Source organism: Mobula birostris, chromosome 30, assembly GCF_030028105.1.
Source record: "Mobula birostris isolate sMobBir1 chromosome 30, sMobBir1.hap1, whole genome shotgun sequence".
Classification (NCBI taxonomy): Eukaryota; Metazoa; Chordata; class Chondrichthyes; order Myliobatiformes; family Myliobatidae; genus Mobula; species Mobula birostris.
In genome coordinates, this window is record NC_092399.1 from 6,995,354 (window position 1) to 7,020,605 (window position 25,252).

The 25,252-nt window shown below is 42.3% G+C and overlaps 1 protein-coding gene across 1 annotated transcript in view; it reads right to left on the minus strand.

Annotated features, from left to right (window-relative positions):
- Positions 1 to 11,989: 11,989 nt before the first annotated feature.
- The window catches only part of arid1aa (AT-rich interaction domain 1Aa), a 124,348-nt gene continuing 111,085 nt past the window's right edge, over positions 11,990 to 25,252 (minus strand). The window contains exons 16-20 of the mRNA XM_072247339.1: positions 23,843 to 23,944; positions 22,927 to 23,020; positions 20,273 to 21,065; positions 19,020 to 19,150; positions 11,990 to 16,311 (exon numbers count right to left, since the gene is read on the minus strand). Coding sequence (XP_072103440.1) covers positions 14,614 to 16,311; positions 19,020 to 19,150; positions 20,273 to 21,065; positions 22,927 to 23,020; positions 23,843 to 23,944 — 2,818 coding nt within the window. The 3' untranslated portion in view covers positions 11,990 to 14,613. The remainder of the gene's footprint in view (positions 16,312 to 19,019; positions 19,151 to 20,272; positions 21,066 to 22,926; positions 23,021 to 23,842; positions 23,945 to 25,252) is intronic.

Here is a 25,252-nt window from a genome sequence, read left to right on the forward strand (position 1 = left end):
GGAGGGAGTCGTGAAGAGTGGTGACAGGTGATGACTGGCTCTGATTCGGTGCAATGCATTGGTTCACTTCACTGCAGTATTTCATATCAGGTGGAGGGGGCATCATGTTAGAGCGGCCCGAGAGCTTGGTGGGGAGGAGGGGTAGATTCTCAGGGCCCCTGTATTCAACTAGCTTTCATGTTTCCGGGATGACCCCACCGTAGGACTGCATTCCCGTGGTGATATTCCAATACAAGTCGCAGATGGAACGGGAGGTGTACTGCACCGAGAGGCCCCTGCACGCCTCGATAAGTGTTTAATACTTGCTGTTCCATCCTAATAAACCGACTATAGACAGGAACACTGAACCAGACATGAATACAGCCTAACAAAACTATAATTAAACCTGAACTTGATCATTGCAGTTTGCGTCCTTCTGCTGTGTTGATGCCATTGCATAGAAGATTGTACTGGTGACAACAGACCGGTAGAACGTGTGAAGGAGAGGCCTGCATACTCCAAAGGAGCTCAGTCTCCTCAGGAACTAGAGGTGACTCTGGCCCTTCTTTTACACAGCCTCTGTGTTGGTGCTCCACTCATGTCTGCCATCCAGGTGCACCCCCAGGTAATTGTAGGTCCTCACCATCAATCGTAACAGGGAGCAGTGGAGGCTTAGTCTTCTGAATGTCCATCACCATCTCCTTTGTCTTACCTCTGGTCTCAAGACAAATCTGTCAGGGCCCCAGTTTCCTCCCTTGTCTCCTATGGCAATTTTTGACACATCTCGTCAGCCCTGGGAATTTGTTCTTTTTTTTGCCCAATAAAACACTCTGTACCTTCTTTTTAATAGTAACAGATCCCAGAATTTCACCACTCACCTCCCTAAATCTTCCGGTCTCAATGTTGAGTGTGCAATCTGGATAGGAAGGTATACAGGCATTGATTAGAGATGGCTTTATGGTAGAGATGAAGGAGTAGAGGTGACAAAGACGGGAAACAGCTGTGCATATGGACTGCGAGTCTTGTGGAAGGTGTCATTAAGGGAAGCTGAGGTGTACGGGGTGTCCAGGGAGGGGTAGCACCTCTAGTGGAGGGGCTCGTTGTAATTATTCTGGGCACTCAGATCTCACCTGCGGCTCCAAGTAGCTGTTTGCACGTGACAGCGGCCACACTGGGGTACACCGCTTTGAAAGGGCAGGCTAAAGCGGGTGGGGATAACCAGTGGGCCTGTCCTAGTGTGTGAATCGGCTCCGGCAGACTGGGCGGATGACACCTACAGTAAAATTCAACGGGCAGGAAGGCAATTCTGCAACACTCCATGGACAGCAAAGGACAAGAAAAGGTACAGAATACATCGTGGACATCCACTGAAACTAAAGATGACCCCAGCTGTGACGACCACTCATACCACTGGACCTGGATGTCTGAGGTCGAGAGAGTGGAAATGCCCAGTGCGACGGCTTTTCCACTTTGTAAACTCTCCCGCACAGTTTTCCTGTCATTGTCGGATACGGCGGACAAGCACCAAGTCAGGGAAGAGACAGGGACAGTGATCACATAAGATAAGGAGCTTGACAAATTGAGATGGAGCTTGGAAGAGACAAGGATGAAAAGCTGCTTCACGAGGAAGGACATGCATTTTGTGCAAAGTCATTTAAATTTCAACAGTGCTGGGCAAACGTGTTAGGAGCTTGTCAGACTCAACTTGTTTGATGTGTTCACTTTCATCAATATCCAGTACTTGCTTGACCACCACATTTGAATCTGCCTTCACAATGGCCTCTAATAGAGCATTTCAACCATGATAACCCTTAACAATTTCCTCTGTCCCAAGAAGAACCTTAGTTATTTTAGTAAACCTCTCTTACATCCACTTTAAAGATGTCCCACCCCACCTTTCCTAAAGAGTGGCACACAGAACCCAAACCAATATTCTAATGGGTGGGTGATTGACTGACTGGGTAAGTGGGTGGGTAGGTAGGTTGGTGAAACTCGGTGAAAGACGCTATTTGGTCAGCCCGAAACTTGATGATCTACCAGCACATGGAGATGTCCGTGGGAGAATGCTGCCGACTGGCACACTCTCGGCTGCAGGAGTACGTGCTGAGGGACGCACTGAAACTCGGTGCAGCCACCGCAAGGGCCCGGTGGGGAAGGACCACAGTATAGGTTTCTCCACCCGTGGGAGTGGGAGGGGTCAGTGGGCGAGGAGTATACCCCTCAACAATGAGATGCTAAGCTGAATTACTGGAGTGCCACGTGGGTGGCTATAAACACGGGTATTTTACTGAGTATAATGGAAACGTATGTAAAGGATGAAAAGTTATTGAATGGTTTATTGTATATATTTATTTTTGAATAAAGTATATTTTGAAATTAAAAAAAAACTTTTTTGCTTTATATCCATACCACTATAAATCTCAAGATCCCATACACTTTTTCCTTCTGGAACCTGCTTTCTTAACCCGTCCCGCCATATTCAACAAATCATGCACGTGCCATGAGGGAACATGAAAATATGAAATATACCCAATACATCGTACACAGTTAGAATTCCTCTTCTCATTTTCCTAATCTGTAATGCTTCATATTTCACACCATTAAGCTTCATTTACCATCTAGCAGACCATTGATATCTCCTCAAAGTCTACTGCTGTGCATCACACCTTCAGCTTTTTTTCTTTTACAGATTTGAAAACTGTGCACTGGACACCAACTCATAGTCATAGTCATAGTCATACTTTATTGATCCCAGGGGAAATTGGTTTTTGTTACGGTTGCACCATAAATAATAAATAGTAATAAAACCATAAATAGTTAAATAGTAATATGTAAATTACGCCAGGAAATAAGTCCAGGACCAGGGTGTCTGACCCTCCAAGGGAGGAGTTGTAAAGTTTGATGGCCACAGGCAGGAATGACTTCCTATGACGCTCTGTGTTGCATCTCAGTGAAATGAGTCTCTGGCTGAATGTACTCCTGTGCCCAACCAGTACATTATGTAGTGGATGGGAGACATTGTCCAAGATGGCATGCAACTTGGACAGCATCCTCTTTTCAGACACCACCGTCAGAGAGTCCAGTTCCATCCCCACAACATCACTGGCCTTACGAATGAGTTTGTTGATTCTGTTGGTGTCTGCTACCCTCAGCCTGCTGCCCCAGCACACAACAGCAAACATGATAGCACTGGCCACCACAGACTCGTAGAACATCCTCAGCATCATCCGGCAGATGTTAAAGGACCTCAGTCTCCTCAGGAAATAGAGACGGCTCTGACCCTTCTTGTAGACAGCCTCAGTGTTCTTTGACCAGTCCAGTTTATTGTCAATTCATATCCCCAGGTATTTGTAATCCTCCACCATGTCCACACTGACCCCCTGGATGGAAACAGGGGTCACCGGTACCTTAGCTCCCCTCAGGTCTACCACCAGCTCCTTAGTCTTTTTCACATTAAGCTGCAGATAATTCTGCTCACACCATGTGACAAAGTTTCCTACCGTAGCCCTGTACTCAGCCTCATCTCCCTTGCTGATGCATCCAACTATGGCAGAATCATCAGAAAACTTCTGAAGATGACAAGACTCTGTGCAGTAGTTGAAGTCCGAGGTGTAAATGGTGAAGAGAAAGGGAGACACCTTAAGGAAAGGTCTTCGTACCATCTTCTGTTGTGCTGTTATTTTTTTGGGCCAGAGACAACCTCTCATTTCTGTTTTCTGGTCCTTACCCATTTCTACCGATGCTGCTACAAGCCCCTTTATTCCCCCGTGGCTTTAAATAGTGATGACAAACTAATAACTGGAAATTAAACTTTTTGAAACTCCATATACACATGTATCCTTCTGTAGCCTCAGTAAATAAATTATCAAGTTGGTTAGGATATGATTTGCCTTCAATATATCCATGTTCTCTGATCACACTTGGGACAAATAAATACATTTCTGTTTGATTGTTTTAATAACATTTACCACTTTCAAGGTTAGACTGATTGGTCAGTAATCATCCATATTGACTTTTTTTATGAAATAGGAGAAAACATTGGTCATTTTCCAGTCTGCAGACACCACCCCTGAATACACAGGCATCTGGACAGCTGTAATTTCCAAATACAAAGTCTGCAGGTGCTGGAAATCCAGATCAACTCACACAAAATGCTGGAGGAACTCAGCAGGTCAGGCAGCCTCTATAGAAATGAATAAACAGTCAATGTTTCAGGCCGAGACCCTTCATCAGGACTGGAAATGAAGGGGGGGGGGGAAGGCAGAATAAAAAGGTGGGGGGAGAGGAAGGAAGAGAGCTGGAAGGTGATAGGCGAAGGCAAGTGGGGAGGAAAAGTAAAGGGCTCATAAAAGAGGAAGGAATCTGATTGGAGAGGAGAGTGGACCATAGGAGAAAGGGAAGGAGGAGGGGACCCAGGCCAGGAGGAGGTGAGAGGACAGAGTGGGGAATTGAAGAGGAAAAGGTGAGAGGGATTTTTTTTTTACCTGAAGGAGAAATTGATCTTCATGCCGTTCGGTTGGAAGCTACCCAGATGGAAAATAAGGTATTGCTCCTCCACCCTGAGGGTGGCCTCATCTTGGCACAAGAGGAGGTCAAGGACCTACATGAATAGGAATGGGAATCGGAATTAAAATGTTTGGCCACCGGGAATCTATTCTATTATCTGTATTTTCTTCCATTACTTTCCTCATTAACCTGAGATTAATTCCAGAGATGAGGTGCTTTGGCTTTTTACAAATGCAGGAACCTTTCATTTCTATCAGATTTAGGCCCCTCTTAAGTTCCAAGTACACCTTCCTTAAAGAGACTAATGGAAATGGTAAATTTAACTTCTCAGCCACATCTGAGTAGATTTTCTGTTAGGTCCCACCTCAACTCTAATAAATCTCCTGACTCACTCTATAGCCATTTTGGAACACCTCCTATCATGATCTCACCTGTCTCGTTTACTTTTTAAACTTCATCTCTGAACTTTATGTCATCAGAAACAAAGAAGATTCTGCAGATGCTGGGAATTCGGAGCAACATATACACACACAAAAAAAGCTGGAGGAACTCGGCAGGTCAGGTAGCATCCATGGAAATGAAAAAACATTCAATGTTCTGGGCCGAGACCTGAAGAAGGGTCACAGTCTGAAACGTCGACTGTTTATTCAGTTCCATAGTTGCTGCCTGACCTGGTGAGTTTCTCCAGCGTTTTGTGTGTGTTGCTCTTCATGTCATCTGCCTGGCTCTCCCTTGGATTAACAACTGGCATCTATTAAATGTTTTTGTTACTTATTTCATTATCATTTTGATCACCCGAGAAGCTTTTACTTCCCGAGCCTTCTCACTCATGGGAATATACCAAGGCAAAATCTGAAATATCTCCATCTCCTATTTTTAATTAGTTTCACCTGCCAAGATTTAATTGTTATTTACTCATCAAATCTGCACTCATCCGATTAAATATTGACCTTTCTCCAAATGACTATTTTTATCTTAATGATATACATCCTTTCCAAAGCTATACTGTTTAATGATATGATGATTATTGCCGAGATGTTCTCCCACCCATAATTAGAGTATTATAAACACCAAAAAATCTGTAGTTGCTGGAAATCCAATGCAACACACACAAAATGTGGGAGGAACTCAGCAGGTCAGGCAGCATCTATGGAAATGAATAAACAGTTGACGTTTTGGGCCGAGACCCTTCATCAGTTGGCCTCGCAATACTGTCTGTCATTAAGCCAAAACATCCAGATAAAGAAAGTTCTGTATTGTTTAGAAATTCCTCTATCCATTGTCTATTGTTATCCCAGTCTGAACCTCCATATTGAAGTCAACCATTTTTGTTATTTAATGGATTTTCAATTTCCCTCCTAATTCTGCAATCTACTATATAGCTGTGAAATTTTCCACTATTGTCACTGCATCTCTATTCTGTTCTAATTTTGATAAACAGAAATTTTAAATAAACAGGAAATGCTCAAATTCTGAAATAAAAGCAGAAAACTTAGCTGAAGTCCTGAAACTAACTCTGATGAAGGATTTTTCACCTGGAAGTTATTTTTTTCCACAGATGTTGCCTCGTTTACTGAATGTTTCTAGCACTTTCTGCATTGCAGAACAAATGCAGCCTCAGTTGACACTTTTAAACACCAGCTCAAAACCTATTGAACCTTGCTTTTAACTAACATCTTAGTCTTTTATTTTCATACTACTTTTATTTTCACGTTTGTACTTTTATTCCATTGTAAAACACTTTGAACTACATCGCCTGGATGAGAAGTGCTGCACAAATAAAGCTATTATTATTTCATTTACAGTACTATACAAAAGTCTTAGGCATCCTGGATTTGTTTTAATATAAATTTTGTTTTAGATGTTTCTTTTGACTTCTGCATTAGCGTCAGTAGAAAAGAGCAAATTTTAGATGTCGAAACATTTATTTTCCAAAAAAATTAAAGCAAGCGCAACAACCAAAGTGTGCAGAAATGTGGCAAGTGTGGATTTTCTCACAAGACTGCCCGACAGTGTACCTAAGAGAATTGATGCAGTTTTAAAGGTAAAGAGTGCTCACACCAAATATGGATTTTATTTAGTTTTCTAAAACCTGTTTACTGCCCCTTAAGTATTTTTTGATGTTTGGAAACTTTTCATTTCATTATTTTTGAAAGTATCTTCGCTTTACAGAATTTTGGTACACGCGCCTACACTGTATGATAGATTCTTTGATTGTTTTGGAATATTCTACCTCTCCAATACTTGATCAAAGCTATTTTATCGTTTCTTGCTATCTTTACTGAACACATTGTACCCAGGAATACACTGGAACCCATTCCCGTCCCTTGAGGTCGGGTCGTCATTATTGCCACAGCATCGTAATCTCATGCGGTTAACCGCGCCTGCAGTTATGAGTCTTGTTTAATACATTTTTCAAATACTTGTACTATAAATCAACCATTTTCATTTCTTATTCACCTAAAAAAAAACATGTACTGCCGTATTCTCTATCCGCTTCTAGTACTTCCCCCGGAGGCGTGTGGCCACCGGTAGCCCACTCTCTCTGTGGTTAAAAAAAACCTGGCTCCCTTTAAAAACATTTGACATTTCCACCCTGGGGAAAGTGACTCTAAACAACCTCTATTTTATATACTTCTATCAGGTCACTCCTCGGTTTTCAAGGCTCTAGTCAAAAAAAAAATCCAACATCTCCTTATAGCTAATGTCTTCTAATCCAAGCAACGTTGCGGTGAAATTCTACACCCTTTCGAAAGCCCTCCGTATCCTTCCTGTAACGTGGCGAACAGAATTGCACACGATGCCATCTAATCAGTTTTATGTAGCTGTAACATGACTTCTCAACTTTTAAACTTAACACCCTGACCGATAAGTTAAGCGTGCCTATTCCTTCTTTACCACCCTCTCTACTTGAGTTGCGACTTTCGGGGAGCTGCGTGGCCTTGCAGCCCAAGGTATCTCTGTACATCAAGGGTGCTGTATTTATTGTATACTTTTATCGAATATTTGACCTTCCAAAGTGAAACGCCTCACACTTGTTCGGATCTGCCATTTCTCTGCCCGCATTTCCTTACCCGGCCCACTCCTTTGACAACCTTCCTCACTACCCACGATTCTGCCAATTTTTGTGTTGTGCGCCATCAGACCACCTACAATTCCGTCCAACACATCACCCACAGAAGTTCCATCACTGACCCTTGGTCACAGACCTCCAGTCAGAATAACACCCACGTCTCCTATAGCCAGACCAATCTTTAATCCTCCCAATGTCTCCATGGATCCCACGTGACTTAACTTTTTTTCTCCTTTTTCAATACTACGTTCCTGCACAATTCTGACAATCAAAGCAAACTTCTCTTCATCATTTTCTTCTTCTGTTTAACTAAGGTTCTTCACGTCTGCAGTTGGCACACTGCCACATCCGTATGGGCAGCAAATAATGGCTGCAAATGCCAGACTTGCTGTATCTTGCAAAATGAATTTTAAAAATGTAGAAAAGGTTATATTTTGTCGCAACTAGACCTCTAATGGCCAGTGGTGCCTCCTTCCCTCCAATCAATATTCAAACTTGCAAAGGGCATTTTCGACGAGGTGTAAAGCGCTGCTTCTCTCTGCCAGTCTGCAGGTCGCCCTTGGGCAAGGTGTAGCATCGGTTTAGCCCGCAAACCCCCACCCCCGATAAGGGTCACCTGAAGCCACGAAGAAGATGGTGGACAGTCAGTGCATATCACAAGCCATGATTATGCAATCGCTGAAGAGTATAGATAACGGCTGGGGTCAGGGTTGTAAAGACACTGCGAAGGTGGCAATGGCAAATCACTTCCGTAGAAAAAATTTGCCAAGAACGATCGTGGTCAAAACCATGATCACCCGCATCATACAACACGGCACATGATGATTGCCATTTGATTAGGAACGTGCAGGGCAATTGCATTAAGCACTTCACTTTGTAGACGATAGGTTATCCAGAAAATTCCAAATTGTGCCTAAATAAATATATAACACCAGTTAACATCTATGAGCACCAGTTTAAATTGCTATCAAGAAAGTTATTCCCGACTTTCTTTTAAGAGTTAATAGTTCAGGGAAAAAACCCTTCAGCTGTACATTTTACTGGAAAGCATTCGGCACGCTATTGCATTGGTTTCTTGATTGCTGAAGGTGACAGACGTAACTCACTGGTTTCATCAACACGTCTGTGATAACACATCATACTTTCATAAATACTGAATCATTATTGAAAACTGAATTGCAGCGGTGACACTTTTGTCTCATTTATCCTCCTCCCCCCCCCCCCCCCCGCCAACTGGAAGTGGCTTGGGGTTACTGAAATTTGGATGGAGTGATATTTGATCCTGGAAAAATAAAGTATAGCCCCCCGACTCCCAAACTCGATCAGGGTCATGTGAAGCCATGGGAGCAGGTGGTGGGTGGTCGTATGAGCAACTGGTGCACATCACAAGTCCTGGTTATGCGACCCCTGACGCTAGGCAGACAATCTCTGAAGAGTATCGATAATGGCTGGGTCACCCATCTTGTAAAGACACGGGCCCCAGAAGGCAGCAATGGCAAACTACTCTGTAGAAAAAAATTGCCAAGAGCAATTGTGGTCATAAGACCACGATCGCCTACATCAGACAACACACCACAAAAAGCAAAAAAAAACAACACATGTCAAACAAAAACAACAGGAATTCTGCAGATGCTGGAAATTCAAGCAACACACATCAAAGTTGCTGGTGAACGCAGCAGGCCAGGCAGCATCTGTAGGAAGAGGTGCAGTCGATGTTTCAGGCCGAGACCCTTCGTCAGGACTGACTGAAGGAAGAGTGAGTAAGGGATTTGAAAGTGGGAGGGGGAGATCCAAAATGATAGGAGAAGACAGGAGGGGGAGGGATGGAGCCAAGAGCTGGACAGGTGATTGGCAAAGGGGATATGAGAGGATCATGGGACAGGAGGTCCAGGAAGAAAGACAAGGGGGGGGGACCCAGAGGATGGGCAAGAGGTATATTCAGAGGGTCAGAGGGAGAAAAAGGAGAGAGAGGAAGAATGTATGCATAAAAATGAGTAACAGATGGGATACAAGGGGGAGGTGGGGCCTTAGTGGAAGTTAGAGAAGTCGATGTTTATGCCATCAGGTTGGAGGCAACCCAGACGGAATATAAGGTGTTGTTCCTCCAACCTGAGTGTGGCTTCATCTTTACAGTAGAGGAGGCCGTGGATGGACATGTCAGAATGGGAATGGGATGTGGAATTAAAATGTGTGGCCACTGGGAGATCCTGCTTTCTCTGGCGGACAGAGCGTAGATGTTCAGCAAAGCGGTCTCCCAGTCTGCGTCGGGTCTCGCCAATATATAAAAGGCCACATCGGGAAAGTTATCTGCTGCGAACTTGCATCAGGATTGAGAAGGAAGATTGCCGTTATATAGGCTGGTAGGGGTTGGGTACCACCAACCAGGGAAGGAATAATTGTCAAGATGAATAGAGGAAGAAAACTAGGTGGGCTGGTGTCATGAGGAATTTGTGTGTTACCTAAAATTGAAAAATCTCAGTATTCATACCAAATGAGATATTTTTGTTCTTTCAATTTTCATTTGGCTTCGCCATAGCAATGGAGAGAGCTGAGGACAGGTCAGTGTAGGATTGGGAGGGAGTGAAAAAAAACATACAACTGGAAGCCCAGTCTATCTTTTGTAGATGGAGCACTGATGCCCTATGAAATGGTTACCTACTCGTGTTTACCAATGTAGAGAAGGTCAACATTACAAATACCAAATGCCACAGGCCAGGTTGGAAGTAGAGCAGGTGACAATCTTTGCTTTTCAGCTGGAAGGGCTATTTAGGTCCCTGGATGGCAGTGAGGGAGGAGGTATGGTACCACCTTTGGTTGCAGGGAAAAGAGCCAAGGGACAGGAGTGAGCAGACTAGGGAATCACAAAGACAGTGGCTGCCGAGTGAAGCAGAAAATGACAGGGAAGAAGATATAATGCAGTAGGATTACATTAGTGTTGGAGGAGATGGCAAAGGATGATGTGCTGGAGAGGTGAAAGGTGAGGACTAAGAAAACTAATGCTGCTGTGTGTGCATGCGTACATTCTGCACATTTCAGTATCTGCAGTAGTCTCTTTTGTCTTCAGTTGACTGCCGTTTCAGCATTAGCTGAGTGGTATCTGGCTGAAGTCTGCTGCCTTTTTTTTTAAAACATATATAATAAAAAGCATTGGGAAAGGACACAGGGTTACATTAATTAGTCTCTCTGCTCAAGTGTTCACAATCTATTCGGCTGATTCCAAGGGACCCAGGGTTTTCAGTTCTCAGATATATATACACACTGTATTCAAGATGAAATTCATCATTGGAAGTAATTCAACCCATTTCATCCTAACAGCAGAGTCTGGTTTCCCACTCTTGGTCCATAAGGCATTGTGCTCAAAATATAAAATATTTTAAATCAACCCCCCCAACTGCTCTGAGGGATCTGAACCAATATTCAGATCATCAACCCACATCCATAGATCAGGTTCAGTAATATAACAAATATAATTTGATTGGTGTGATCATCACCTTCTCATCAGAGGATACAAACTAGGAAATAGAGAAGTGTCTGCTGTTACTTCCACTGTAGTTACATCGCCTCATGTGAGAACTGCTCAACATGGTTCTGATGAGGTCAGACTTCACACCACACGCAGATGATGACAAAATTTATTCTCAGAAAATGTAGCAAGGTTTGCTCAAGCACCGAAACGAGGGAAATGAAACAGGAAGAGACGCGTGTGGAGTTTAGAGTCAAGCTCAGGCTAATTAGGCTGAGTCACCCATCTCATAGTCTATATTCAATGCGATTTGATAAATGCTGCATCCCAATGAGAGCAGGTGTTGCCTTGTATGCGGACTGACTTTAACAGCCAGGCAGACTGAACCAACAAGTTCAATACCATCATAAACTCTTGAGAACAGAGTCTAATTCTAAAAGCTCCACTGAGATTATTATATACCTACGAAATCAGAGTCTACATTGTACCGATCAAAGATGCTAGTTCCTCCTGCAAAATTTTGCTTTAAAAATAGTTATTCTAATTTTGTTTTTTCACCCTTCCACTCCTAACACCATATTCACAAGCAATTGCAGACATTTAATGTTTCACCTGGTGCCCCTTCCTTCAGTCCTGGGACAGAGTTCCCTTTTTTAGGAAATGAGAACACCGAGTTTGAAGTCCAAGGTAACTGCAGGTTTGCTAAGCACCTATATTTTATTAATTGATCTTTGCCGAGGTGGGAGAGAACAGGCCTCAAGAAACCATAGAGAGAAGGGTGATCAGTCAGAGAGCAATCAGACGGCCTCTCTCCATCCTTTACTTTTAAGTCATGGGATTCGGTGCAGACACATTTCTACAAGAAATTGGTTGTTGACCAGTGCACAGTGGCAAACAGTAGTCATTTCATAGTATTAAATGGTATTTCATTAACAGTGTTAGGAGAAGAAATTTAAATCAAAAGAAGATGCATTTGACAAATTATTGCAGTTTATATTATGTAAAAAAGATGTCAGTGGAACTTCTTGAATAGACACGGATGTGCAGTTACACACTTACAATTCAAGATGATGCATATTTGATGTTCGATAAAAACAAATTTGCTCTGTCACTTATAAGAGCTTCTGAGTCCTACAATTACAGTGACTTGGTAATTAACCCCCCAATTTCTTTTTCAGGGTAGATAGAAGGTACTCAAATTAATATTTCATTTGTAACGTAGGAGAGCATACATCAACAACTTGTTCAACGGTGGAAAGAACATCTGAGCCAAATGCCATGCTCACAAAATACCAGAGGAGCCATAGCCCTGCTCATATCCAGTACTTAACTACAGTGGATTTCAGTTAATTAGGACAGCTGCTTATTTGGGACAACTTTTAAAGGACAAAAACCAAACGACAGAATAGCCGTAATTCCCTTTATTTATTTGGGACACTATGCAGCTTAACTGGGACAAGAGACTGCTGCTGAACAGTTTCTAACTAGCATCAGTCAAGTGCACTTGTGTGGCTATTAGACACTACACCTTGCTTAGAGTGAAGAGTTTAATTAGCACAAGTTGTGTGTGTTCATGTTACGTTACCCGTTTGGGCCAATGGATGCTGAATCAAAAAGCAGTTATTTTTGATCAATTTTGTGCCAAGAAATTTATTGTTGAATTTCAACACTGCTTCGAGTAAGATTGCAATGAAGGCAGACCATTATCTACACTAGATGTCTACACTGATTTTGTTCACTCACAGACAATCAAGAGAACACCGCAGTGCACATTGGATTAATTCCTCCATCGATAACTGTTAGGAACTAATACAGTTTTATTGTACTGCAGTAGTATTGCTAGTGTCTTGTGGTCTAATTTATTCTGTATTTCATTTAAATACATCATTTAGTGGTAGTTTGTCCCTAAGTACTTTTTAACTAGTTCCATGAAACTTTGGCTAATTGGGGCAGCCACTTAATTGGGCCAAAATGTACAGGTCCCGATGTGTCCCAATTAACCAGGATCCACTGTGTTTACTTTGACATCTGATCCATTTATTATTTATTTATTACTAATTTTTTTAAAATCATTTTCTCTAGGGTCTAGGTTGGAGAATATCTCCCGAATGATTTGTGGAGTCCAAAATCAACAATTATTGAAAATCCAGTGTACTTAATTGAAACTTTCACTGAGCTATTCATAGCCCATGTTCAAATGGTCAATCTATGGATCACAGCTTCTTCCACTTGAGTTCTGAATATATTCCACAAGAAACTGAATGCATGTAAAAGAGTAGGCATCTAATGACTACTCTTTCTATAGGCCAGAGATGCTGGCATGCAAAGGTGCAGGAAGGGCTCAGTTGACAATGCAGTCCAGAAATCCAAAGGGCCTTATCTTCAGCCTTTAGCCCTTGCGCATTTGTCAGACATCTACAGATGCATTCTTTTCAACCTGTGGAATTAAACGAAAACCTCCACAGCTCTTACCAAGATTTAATGTACATTTATTCTTAACACGTGGAACATATAGTATAAAGATTTCATACTGAATAAATGATATTCATTAAGCCAAAGGAAAAAGGAGGAATTTACATCAAGTTTTAGCTACATTGTCTGAAATACAAATATGCAGATTTCATAGCACTGAAAAATCTCAAATTGTGTTTCTTCATTATTTTTGAGCTTCAACTGAACCTAAACTTTTTCCACACCTTGATTATAAAGGAAAAATGTGATCTGTTGCTCTCCTTCAACTAGAGCACAACTTTATACATACAGAAACTTGTACATTACCCTCGCAGGATATGGCCGATGGAAATAAAAGCTATCACTTTTTGCTTGACCATGTCATGAAAATTGTAAACCTCATTCTACGAGAGAAGGAAAAAAAAACAACCAACTTTGAGGGTATGTGCATTGTACAACTTCTATATACAATCACAGCTCATGGGCTGTGGCTGCAGTTTAAAATCAGTCAGGAAGAGAAAGAGGAAAAGTTCATACAATCAAGGGGAGTTGTAGATACACACGATACTTTGAGAAGGGGAAAAGCCTTTTTTCACGTTTACTGTAAACTAAAAAATGTTTTAAAACTACAGTTCGCTGCCAAACCAGCATTGTTCAATGTGAAATATTGTTTACAGCTGGTCAAAGGTTACATATGTTTAGGGTCTAATGTTTAGGCTGTCTCCTGCATAATGTATACGACAGCTTCTAATGAGCCACTTTCCAGTGGTTGAATTACAATCCAAGAGCACAGCACTGAACCAAGATTTCCCAAGTCACTTAGCTTCCAAAATTTACCATAAAAATGTTGAAGCAGGGCCCTCCAGGGAGGGATGCCCAAGTATGAGGCATTCTCCCAAACTCGCTGCAAGTGACACAGCAACTTTGGTTAAAAAAATTCTGACTTATACACAGGCAGCAAACATTCATATGTTTTTTCCCCCCTCTGGTACTTGATCAAAATGACTACAATATCCTTCCATTACTAAGAATGGGTGGGGCAAGTTTTGGGAACAGAGGTGGTTTTTGCATAAATAAAGACAGAAACAGTCGATTCAAAGATCTCCACTCACGCACACACACAGTAAGGTTCCCACAGCTGTCATGACTGGCCGATCATGAAGAGTACATCACAAATTACATTTGTAACCAGTGAGTTCAGGAGAGGCGATACAGAGATATCTAGCAGTCGTGCCTCATGCAACGTGAACTCAGAGTGGTTTTCTTCTACTTTTGCCATTGCTAGCAAGGCCTTGGCTGCCCGCCGCATCATGTCCATACTCGTTGGCTCAATAGGTGCAGTTTGCAAGTGCATCAGGCTGGGCTGACTCTGCTGGAGTTGAGTGGCTGCCAGACTATCCTCCAAAAAGCCCAGTAGATTACTGATGCTTCCCTTACGAACGGCAATCGCTCTGGCAGCCAGGCTGTCTCCTTGTGCCAGATTTGCCAACAGTACCACACACATTTCACGGCACACCTGGCTTTTTCGTTCCCCAATGAGCCGGACCAGTATCCCATAAAGTTTCTCCAAGCGGCTAAATGGAGGCGTTGCCAGGATTAGGTCCACATTATTGTCCTGGATACTAAGTTTACACAAGCTCTCCAGGACGAGTCTCTGGGGAGAGAGCATTGAATTGGGGCCTAGTGTTGGGAAAGGGTCTTGGGCCTCTGCTGCAGGACACACAGCCCAGTGCAACAATCCGTCCAGAAGTGGCAAGCAGATACTCTCTGGATACAGAGACAGGTCCAACTGCCCTGAAATATTGGCCATTGTGACAAGAGTGTTTTCCCGTAATACTTCTAAACAGTCCCACCACCATTCATCACTATCGCAGCTCACACCTTCATCTTCCTCATCCTCCTTCTCGTACGTTAATGGCGCCTGTTTCCGTTCGGGGTGCTCATGATGCTGCAAGATGAGCTTGCCCAAGATGAGCAGTAAGCCAGGGTGCTTTGACATCTCTGCATCGTTGCCAGGCACAAACGACAAGCTGCGAATAATGTTTGATATACAAATACAGCGCTTCGCTAAAGAGTCCTGCCAGTCGGCCATCAAACACAATGGCACCTCATCCCGGCTGCAAGGCTCATCCTCAAGAATTTTGATATTTTTATGATTTTGTGCCTGATGAATAGCAAAAGGAAACTTGTTGTTATCTGTGTCCCCCTCCACTGAACCGTTAGCCACTTCCTTGTTCAAGGAGCCAGGCCTCGCTGACAGAACATCATCCATGGTCGCAGTTATGCTTTTCTCAGACTCCTCGCCATTTACTGCTGCCTCAAGGTTTCCTTCTGCCCCCTTTTTGTTTTCAGTTGTGTACCTTTTCGTGGCTCCCTTGTGGGCCAGGGTTCGTTTCCGCACGGGTACCTGCGTCTTACTCTCAAAGTGAGTTTGGATGTGTTCTGTAGTGTCACCTCCTCCAATTTGCCAATGGAGCAAGCCACTGTCAAATTCCTGTACCCTGCCCAATTTATCAGAGTTATCCACCACAAACACATCAGCTTTTCTAACCATTTTCACAGGAACTCTGTCAAACTTGCTGACGTGCTTGGGATTCTCTTCCATACTTTCAGTGGCTGTTGCATCTTCAGTTATATTAGCTGCCATTTCCTCTTCACTGATGTCTTCCCTGTCATGCTCCGCCTCAGGCCCCAATGGTTCTTGTATTTTCCCAAACAGCTCTGGATCCAGGAGTGTCTTTTGGCCAGGATCTCCAATCTCGTACTCCTTCAGAATCCCAAAAATTTCAATCAAGCATCGCCGGAAATATTCCACCAGAAGCTCCAAGAATCCAGGTAACTACGAGAAAAAAAACAGAGGTGAGGTGACAAGCACAGAACAACACTATGAAGCAGTGAAGAGCTGCCTTCAGTAAAACTTTACCCTGGTGCCCTTTTACTTGAGTCCTGTGTAAGGGTGGCAAGCAGATTTGGGACCCCATGCTGACTCAATTTTCAATTCACAAACACACAGTACCACAGCACCTTTGATATCAGTAGTGTAAATTCTGCAATCGTTTACTCAACCATCTATATGCAGCATGTCACAAGAATTATAGTTCAAAATGGTAGCTCCAAACCTCATTTTCAAGGGTCGCCAGGAAGTGAATACTCATTCCCCCACCAACAGAATAAGTAAAACTCCAGTCAAGTCACCTTTTGCTTTATACGAACTCTTTGTATTAACAACAGAAAGCTTGGAAGCATGGACTCCATGCTGAGCCTCAAGAGATTAAAGCTGCAATCATCCTGCAGTGACACCAATGGAGCTCTACTGCATAAATTAATACTGAATAAAACTAATTATCACCATTTTTACTCATTAACTACTTTAGGAAGTTTTACTGTATTCTTTTCAATTTCACCTCCCTTTCCGAAGGCATGCATGCAGATTCACAGGCAATGCTTAATCAAGGTCATTATTCATGCAAACCCTGCCGGGACAATTCAGAAAGTCTTACAGCACAGGACACCATTCAGCCTGTGATGTCCTTGTGAGCTATTTGAAAAGGTTATCCAATTAGTCCCATTTGTTTGCTTCTCTCTCCCCCCGCCCACAAGAGACCTTCAAATTTTGCACTTTCAAGTATACATCCAATTCCCTTTTAAGAGGCTAGCATTGAATTTGCTTCAACATCTTTTAAGGCCATACACTCTAAATCACAACAAGCTGCATAAATAGTTCCTCAACTCCCTTGTGATTCTTTTACCAATTACTTTTGATGTACGTACTCTGATTAGCAATGGAAACGACTAATTCTAACTTACTCTTGTCAAAGTCCTTTATGGTTTTGAGACATCTATCAAATCTCCCTTGAACCTTTTCTGATCTGAGAACAACTTCTACTTCCCTGATCTCTTCAGAAAGTCCCATTCTTCATCCTGATACCAGTTAAAGAATCGGACACAATTTTTTGTTGTTGCTGCTTTATGCGCCCTTCTGGGGGATATGTTAGTGTTTTGGGAGGGAGCGGGGTTGGGGTTTGTGTTCCAGCTGACATTTTCTGGGTGGGCAATGTTGGTTTTTGTATGAGGGAGGGGTTGGGGCTTTGGGACTTTTTGTTTCTTTCTCATGCGTGTGTTATGTGGTGGTGGGGGGGGGGGGAATGTCTTTCTGTCTTTTCTTTCAACAACTTGCATGGTTTTTCTGTATTTCAAGACTATCTGAAGAAGACAAATAATGTTTGATTTGGCCTGCAAGCTTAAAGCTAACAATATTTAGCCCCCATGTAGTGTCACAATTACATCAATAGACACAATGGATAATTAGGTTCTGTAAATTCTGTTCCTAGTGCTACTAATAACCAGACCAAAGGGTCTTTCTGCCTCCCACCTGGGAGGGAAACAACTTGTATATTGATTTACTGTATGGTCTTGCCAAAGAAAGCCAACTCCAAATCACACAAGCTCATTTTCTCATTAAAAATCAGGCATCAATTAGCTCCTAGTAATGGAATAATTTTCTTATTCCGGAAGCAAATCTTGCACCCTCCTCAGTGAGGCTCATTCAGGTCTGCTCGAATTAGATTCAGCCCCAACCTTTAAACACCAAACCTCATCTTGTATCAGTTACCTTCTGACCCAAATGAAACAGACAGGTTGATGAATCAGAACAGTCCAAGCCTGGGAGAGTTTCTGACTAATAACAGGAATCATCTTTGTCTAACTCAAAAGGGCAATGGATAATGTGCTACTTGATTTCACCCTTCTGCACATCCATGATTATAAAATATTATTTTATTTGACATATGTGAGCAATAATGTTCCAAAACCAATACTGGAGCATTAAAATCCAAAAGTAAAAGCAAAGGAAGCTGTGGAGGAACGAAGTCTGCCATTTTCATTGGAAAGGACGGCGAATAGCAGGAAGGTGCAGTAACCACTCTCTGGTCCTGCTTTTCAAGCGTCCTTCCACCTCTTCCCTACCAAGCCTGGCCTAGCACTCCACAAATGGTATTCCACATTCATTTTACAGCAGGACAAGATTCTAAAGGGTATAATTACTGGATAAACACATGATAACTCACAGCAAATGCCGGTGTTGTGTCTCAAATGTGATGTCTCAAAATTGATTCACAGGAATCATCATACCAAGGAGCACAATGAATTTTAAGTTCAGCTTTAATGTTAAACACACTGGATTGAAGTGTCACATTTTTTGATAATACTTCAGATGTACGGGCCTCCAAAGATATCAGGAGGGCAGCAAAAACAAAGTGTGTTGCAGTCAGAACAGTTGGAAGGCAAGGAAAGTTCAAAACATTTCATTATTCAAATCACGCTCTGAGTTGGCTTTGAATCCATCCAAGGTCAATTGGTAGCTGGAGTCGTCACTGCATCCAAGTTTATTCTACCTGAGGAGGTACCGTGGCAGTGGAATGAGCCTTCGAGCTACTGTGCCAAAGTTAATTTGTACTTCAGATTTCAATCTCAAACTCTAACCCTGAATGCCCTGATTCTGCCTCAGATCTGCGGGATTTACTTTTCATCTTAAGAGTGTTTACTTACCTGAGATAATGTGAAGGTGGCTACACTGCTATCATCGTACAATAAAATATTAATGGTGTCCAAGGCCCATGTACTTTCAGCCAGGAGGCCAGATTTAAGGGACATCATCACTCGCCAAGCTTCTGGGGTGCCTGGGAATGGAACATAAAGAATGATGCTGAAACCACATCCTAGGAAATGCCTACTATATTAACACATTTCCCATTGTGCACGATACATTATTTGAAAAATTTCTCCTCTCCTTTAATTAACGTGATGGTCAAGCTACCTGTACAATCCTGCTAGAAAGCTTAACTCAATGTGTAGTAACCACCTCACGTTTCAGAGCTCAATCCAAAACTCGTCCAAGCGACTAGATCCTACCCCTCTTCCACAGGGTTCACTGAGACTGAACAGCGCTCTTCTCTCACCTCAGTGGGAAAGTGATCTCTTCAATATATGCAGAAGACACATTATTCCATCTCCATCTTAACTCAATCTACAGAACCTCATCCCTCAAACTCCATGTCCCTCCACCTTCAACAAGCTTGAAATTCAATTTCAGAACGATCTGATTATTTCTTAAATAACCCAGCTGACCACTCCACAAGGTTGCTTAAAACTTACTGTGTACCAATACTGATATTTTGCCTGCTCTATGACAGTATGCATTGGAAGCAGTCTTTTGACCCACTGTACCTGTTCAACAACCGTAATTTTTCTTGATATGGTGAACATGTTACAGTGAAGGAAAAATTGCAAGTTTCTGACTCATTTGTTAACTTCAAATCTGGCCACATACAGTCTCAGGCTTACTACAGCTGAACTGAACCAGATAATTTTAATCAGTGGAGGAAGAGCACAGAAAGGGTCAGTCACTCAGACTCTTAAGCAAATACCAAGTCAGATCACGGTCCATTCATCTCAAATTAAAACTTTAAACAAATTTATAGGGAAAAAAATCTACCTATTCACAAATAATAGGATGTGTCACAAATGCAAGCTGATTGTACAAAAGCGCACGAGCCACTCGTCAGTGGAGATGCACCGCCAACACACAGGAGCTTCGTGAAGCTTACCCAGCTTGAACCATAAGCATTGACTGGATTGTGCCATTATTCCATGTATATTTAAGCAATGTTCCAAGGAAAAAAAAACAGGTTATATCAAAATTACGTGCAATCACCAATTTATAAAGGGACACCATGTTCCATTCTGAAGTTGGGAAAGAGCTCCTAGTCTACTTGACCCGAACAACGCCCACGATCACTTACCAATGTCCTTAGTGGTGAGTCTCCGGCGTGATTTCAGGACTGGTTGAGATGCTTCAACTGAACCGGGAGGGAAGGTGATGTCTCGTCTTATCAGTGGCGGCTGCACAGAGGGTCCAGAAATATGGGATGCTGGCATGGGCGGTCCAACCTTTTGCATCTTCATTCCTGAATGGATAAATGGCGATTTGCTGGGTGAGGTACGGTTTTCCAATGGTCTCTGCATGGGAGCTGGACTGGACACTTGGGAAATATGATTTGGCACCGACGGAGGAGTTTGGTAGGTAGACTGTGACGGTCTTGTGATTGGTGGAAGAGACGCAGAGGGGGTGAAAGATTGCTGACGCTGGTTGACATGGGAAGCCCACTGCCCTTCATGGTTCATTCTCTGGTCGGGTCCAATCATTTCCTCAGAACGATTCATGCCATGGTACGCTGGAGCTTGCGGCGGAGTCCCAGGACCTTGTCGGTTGGGATAGCTGTAACTCATGTCATTTCGCCCTGGCCACACAGACCCCTGTGGTCCCTCAGGTGGCGATTGCAACGGACCTCCTATCATTTGAGAGGGCACAGGCTGCGAAGTGGCTGTGCCAGGGGGACCTTGCATTCTCTCTCTACCGTACTGGAAAGGAAACTGATTCTGCACTGGCCGGCGATCAGTACCTGGATAGGCATTGCTATACTGGTTATACATATCTTGCTGCGATTGCTGGGCTGAGTAGGACATTCCATATAATTCACCTTCGTGCCTCTTAGCTGGAGGCCCATATGTTCCATCCATCTGTCGCTTGAAGTTCTGGCAAAAATGACAGAAGAATGCTCAAACTTCTTAAGACTTCCTACAAATAAAATTATTCTTGCAGCCTAAAACCCAATAGTTCAAACTAAACGAGGTATCTGAGCAATACAGAGATCATTTAATCAAGCAACCTCAAGTTCCTGGAAATATACACAACAATTTTCAGTACCTTTAGGCATTTAAGCATTGGACAAGTGAACTCCAATGAATAGCTGTGCTCTAATAAATGCCTGCTTACACTGATCGAGAGTTTTGTTACGTTGTAAAGCTTGGTTTTATTTTCTCTCCTGAACTTGTTCACTCTACCCAGTGGTGATACAAGTGGTGAATTGAACCCCAAGCATGCAGAAGACCGTGAGATATAGGCCATTTGGCCCATCGAGTCTGCTCCACCATTTCAATCTTAGCCCCAACTCTCCTGCATTCTCCTCGTATGCCTTCATGCCCTGACTAAATCTCTCTATTACAGATTCTGCTAAACCTACAGTAAGATTTTAAAAAAGCCAGGATTCCCCCAACCCTATCATTTTTATTTCATTTGTAAATATTATACCTCCATTCTATATATGCCACTATTAAGTTGGTTTATATACATCATAGTTTTCATTTTAAATACTTCAGATTAACCCCTGAATGTCTAAATTTAAGGAGATATGCGCCTCACTCATGCATCATGTCCTCTTATTTTAACAGCTGAAGGTTTGGTCAATATCTAGAAAATGAATATTGAAATCTTCCATTGCCTACACAACTCTCCTAGGGCAACATTCCAATACAAAACTGAAGAATCTAGATTGGGCCCAACAGATGCTCTGTACAACTGAAGTAATCTTTCCTCCCCTTTGTTGTCAAACTCTTTTGAGATAAACATTTGATCCTTGCTCCTTCTTACTGTACATCAGCTTTAGATGATTTATAAAACTTAGCACCCACCAGGGGTTCCCTACCGTCTTTATGCCATAGACTCCTACAATTAACTGAGGGGACCGTGGACTCTAGGTTGGGAACTCCTGATCCTTCTCCATAACACTTTTCTTAGTATTAAAATATTCCTTGTGCCCCTCTCAAATCCAAAGTGGATAACCTTTTAGGATAACCATTTACATTTCCTGTTCTGTAATTTGCTAAATATGCCCGCAGAAAGAGGATCTCAGGGTTGTACGTAGTGACGTGTATGTACTCTGATAATAAATTTTACTTTGAACCTTATTCGTTTCATCAATGCGCCATAATTTTAGAGCATTACAGAATCAGCATGTGAACTGATAGAAAGACAAACACAAATCAGACATATTTCATGTCCAGCTTACAAATTCAGCAAGAATGGATTAACTATTATAAGACCATAAGCCATAGCAGCCCGTTGGGTCTGCTCCCCATTCCATCATGGCTGATTTATTATCCCTCTCAACCTCACTTTCCTGCCTTCTCCCCGTAACCTTCGATGCCCTGACTAATTAAGGACCCATTAACTTCCACTTTAAATATACTCAGTGAGACCTTTAAAAACACAATGGCCAAGAACTTCCTGAAAGTCTAATTACATCAGTGCAGATAGCCCTGTGTGGATCAGAAGATATTCATGGAGGATTAGCTTGACTAATGTGGATTAGGTTTACTCTTCTCTTGTTGCTAATAGCCAAAAACAACACAGAAACCTGTTATTTAAGGACTGACAGTGAAGTACAACATAAGATGACCAATGATTGCAGCAATTCAACCCAAATGGTTCGGCAAACACCACCATCTTAAAGCAGGAGCCAGTTGATTGAGGTTGACCAGATTTGCATATCCTTCTGAATTCTTTCTGAGACACAGTCAGAGTTCCATATCAGATCTATCTGCCCACGGAACCTACTTGTTGTTGTGGAAACATTCCAGGCTGCTGGTTGGAATACGACTGTCCGGGTGGAGCTCCCTGTCCAGAGTACTGGCTCCCGTAAGGATCATGCCTGGTTGTAGAGAGGTAAATCAAAGTTAGCAGCTGTAGAAACTGCACTGCGACAAAACAAGACCCACTAGATTTCCTTTGGAAATATTAACTCTTGGTACGAAGTAAGGAACAGACCCGTTTAGTGATAACTGGCCTGCTGGGAAAGAATAGTTAGGAAAAGACTGTCAACCATAGACACTTTAATTGGGGCAGACTGGCTCTGCGGCCGGCAGTCAACAGATGACAGCGCTAAATTGAACTGAACAAAACTAAACGGAACATTCCTAGACTGTTCCAATGACTCTGTTTTTTTGTTTTATATTTTGTTTTTAACTCCTTTTTTTTGCCATTTGCATGATTTGTTCCTTTTTTTGGACATCGGGTGTTTGATGTTTTGTTTCCATGGCATTTCTTTGTTTTGAGGCTGTGCGTGGGAAGATGAATCTCAGGGTTGTATACTGTATACATGCTTTGATAATAAATGTACTTTGAATCTTTGACCCTTTAACAATGCACCAAAGTTTTCAGATTTATAAAAGCATTTTATTTGGGCTGAGCATCACAATGCTCTAACTGTACATCTATGGCTGACTGGTAATGAAATCTGAATGAGTCCCCAATGTCAATGTCTCACATTGGTTTGGAAAAATACCACCCAAAGCTGTTAAGTAATCAAATAAAGAAACAACATCATCTCCAACAATTACTCTTTCACTCTCATCCAAGCCAAACAAATCATCTACAACATAACATCATTCAGCAGAGACCTTTTGTTTAAAAACAAGGCCTTCTTAAGTTCGGGGCAAAACATGCAGCTTTTTCAGAAATGTTTTGCACTTACCGCTGCTGAGCTGGGTAACGGTTTGGAGAATACATGCTGGAATCTGCATTTACTGACGCGTTAGATTGTACTGTCCCCTCTGGACCCATTCCGTGTTCTGACCTGAATAAGTGAGGATGATGAAAGAAAGCTCAAGATGAAAGCTGGGAACAGAGTTCGAGGGGACAGGGTAGAAGCACTCTAGATACATGATATTCCAGCACCACCTGATCACAAGAGCTGGAAACTTCCTCGATATAACCAATGGCTACTACAGTATACAGCTCATAATTCGTTCTCTGACTTCTGTGATACATTTTCATGACTCCATCCTAAAAGGGACATCGTAGGGGTAGGACTCTATCTGCACTGTATTGCTCGTTTACTATGTTTATCATGGCAACTAGTCACATGAGTAAGGATGTGGTAAAATCAAAGAGAATAAGTTATATATTCTTGCCTATTTGTGGTGGTTTGTAACTTGGGACCAGTGGAGATCATATCTTTTACTGATCAGTGAGGTAACGCTCAATTTTGCTGAATAATGCTTAGTTTACACTTGGGTGCGCTTAGTTCCATCACTTCAAGCTTTAGGCTTGCTAATTGCTGATAAAAGGATACAAAAAAAGGATTCGACTTTTGGGCCATTATTGAAGCTGGGGCGCGTCATGCAGGTGTAACAACTCTGTTGCGGTTGCAGGCTAACAGCAATAGTTTTGGTTTTGTTTTGCCGATACAGTAGGAACGTTTGAAGGAGACACAAGAAAAGTGGCTGTGTGGTTTAGAGAGGAAGAAAGGTTCAGTTTTCAGGAAAATATATTTTGTTCTGTTAGTTGGACAGAAAAATGGCAGAAGAATTAGGTCCACAATGCGAAGTATACATTTAGTAGGTGCAAAATGGCAAGGGTATATATGCATAAATGGGAGGATACAAGTGGTGCAGAGGAACAAGGGGACCTTAAAATGCAACCACAGACCCTTAAAAGGAGGAGAATAAGTCAATAAGATGCCTAAAATTTATTGGACCTGGTCTTTAATTAACCATGATAAAGAATCTAAGAGCATTGTTTCTGCTACAACTGAATTAAACAACTTGTTCACTGTGCACTGTCCTGGTCACCACGTTGCATTACATCTAAAATATAATCGTACTACAGAGAGCTCAGAACAATTTAATAGGGACAGCTTCAGGACTGGAAAAAATATAGTAATAAAAAGAGATCAAATAAGCTACAGTTGTTTTATTTGCAGCCAAGGAAGCAGAATAGAGACCTAAATGAGCGTACAAAATTATGAGCGGCCTAAATGGAGAAAGCTCGAATGACCTAATAAACCGATCTGATGCACGCTTTTTATCAGTCATGACAAAACACGCGCAAAAAATCATTTCAACTTCATAGATTAAAAGTAACTTTGATGATCATTTAGCAA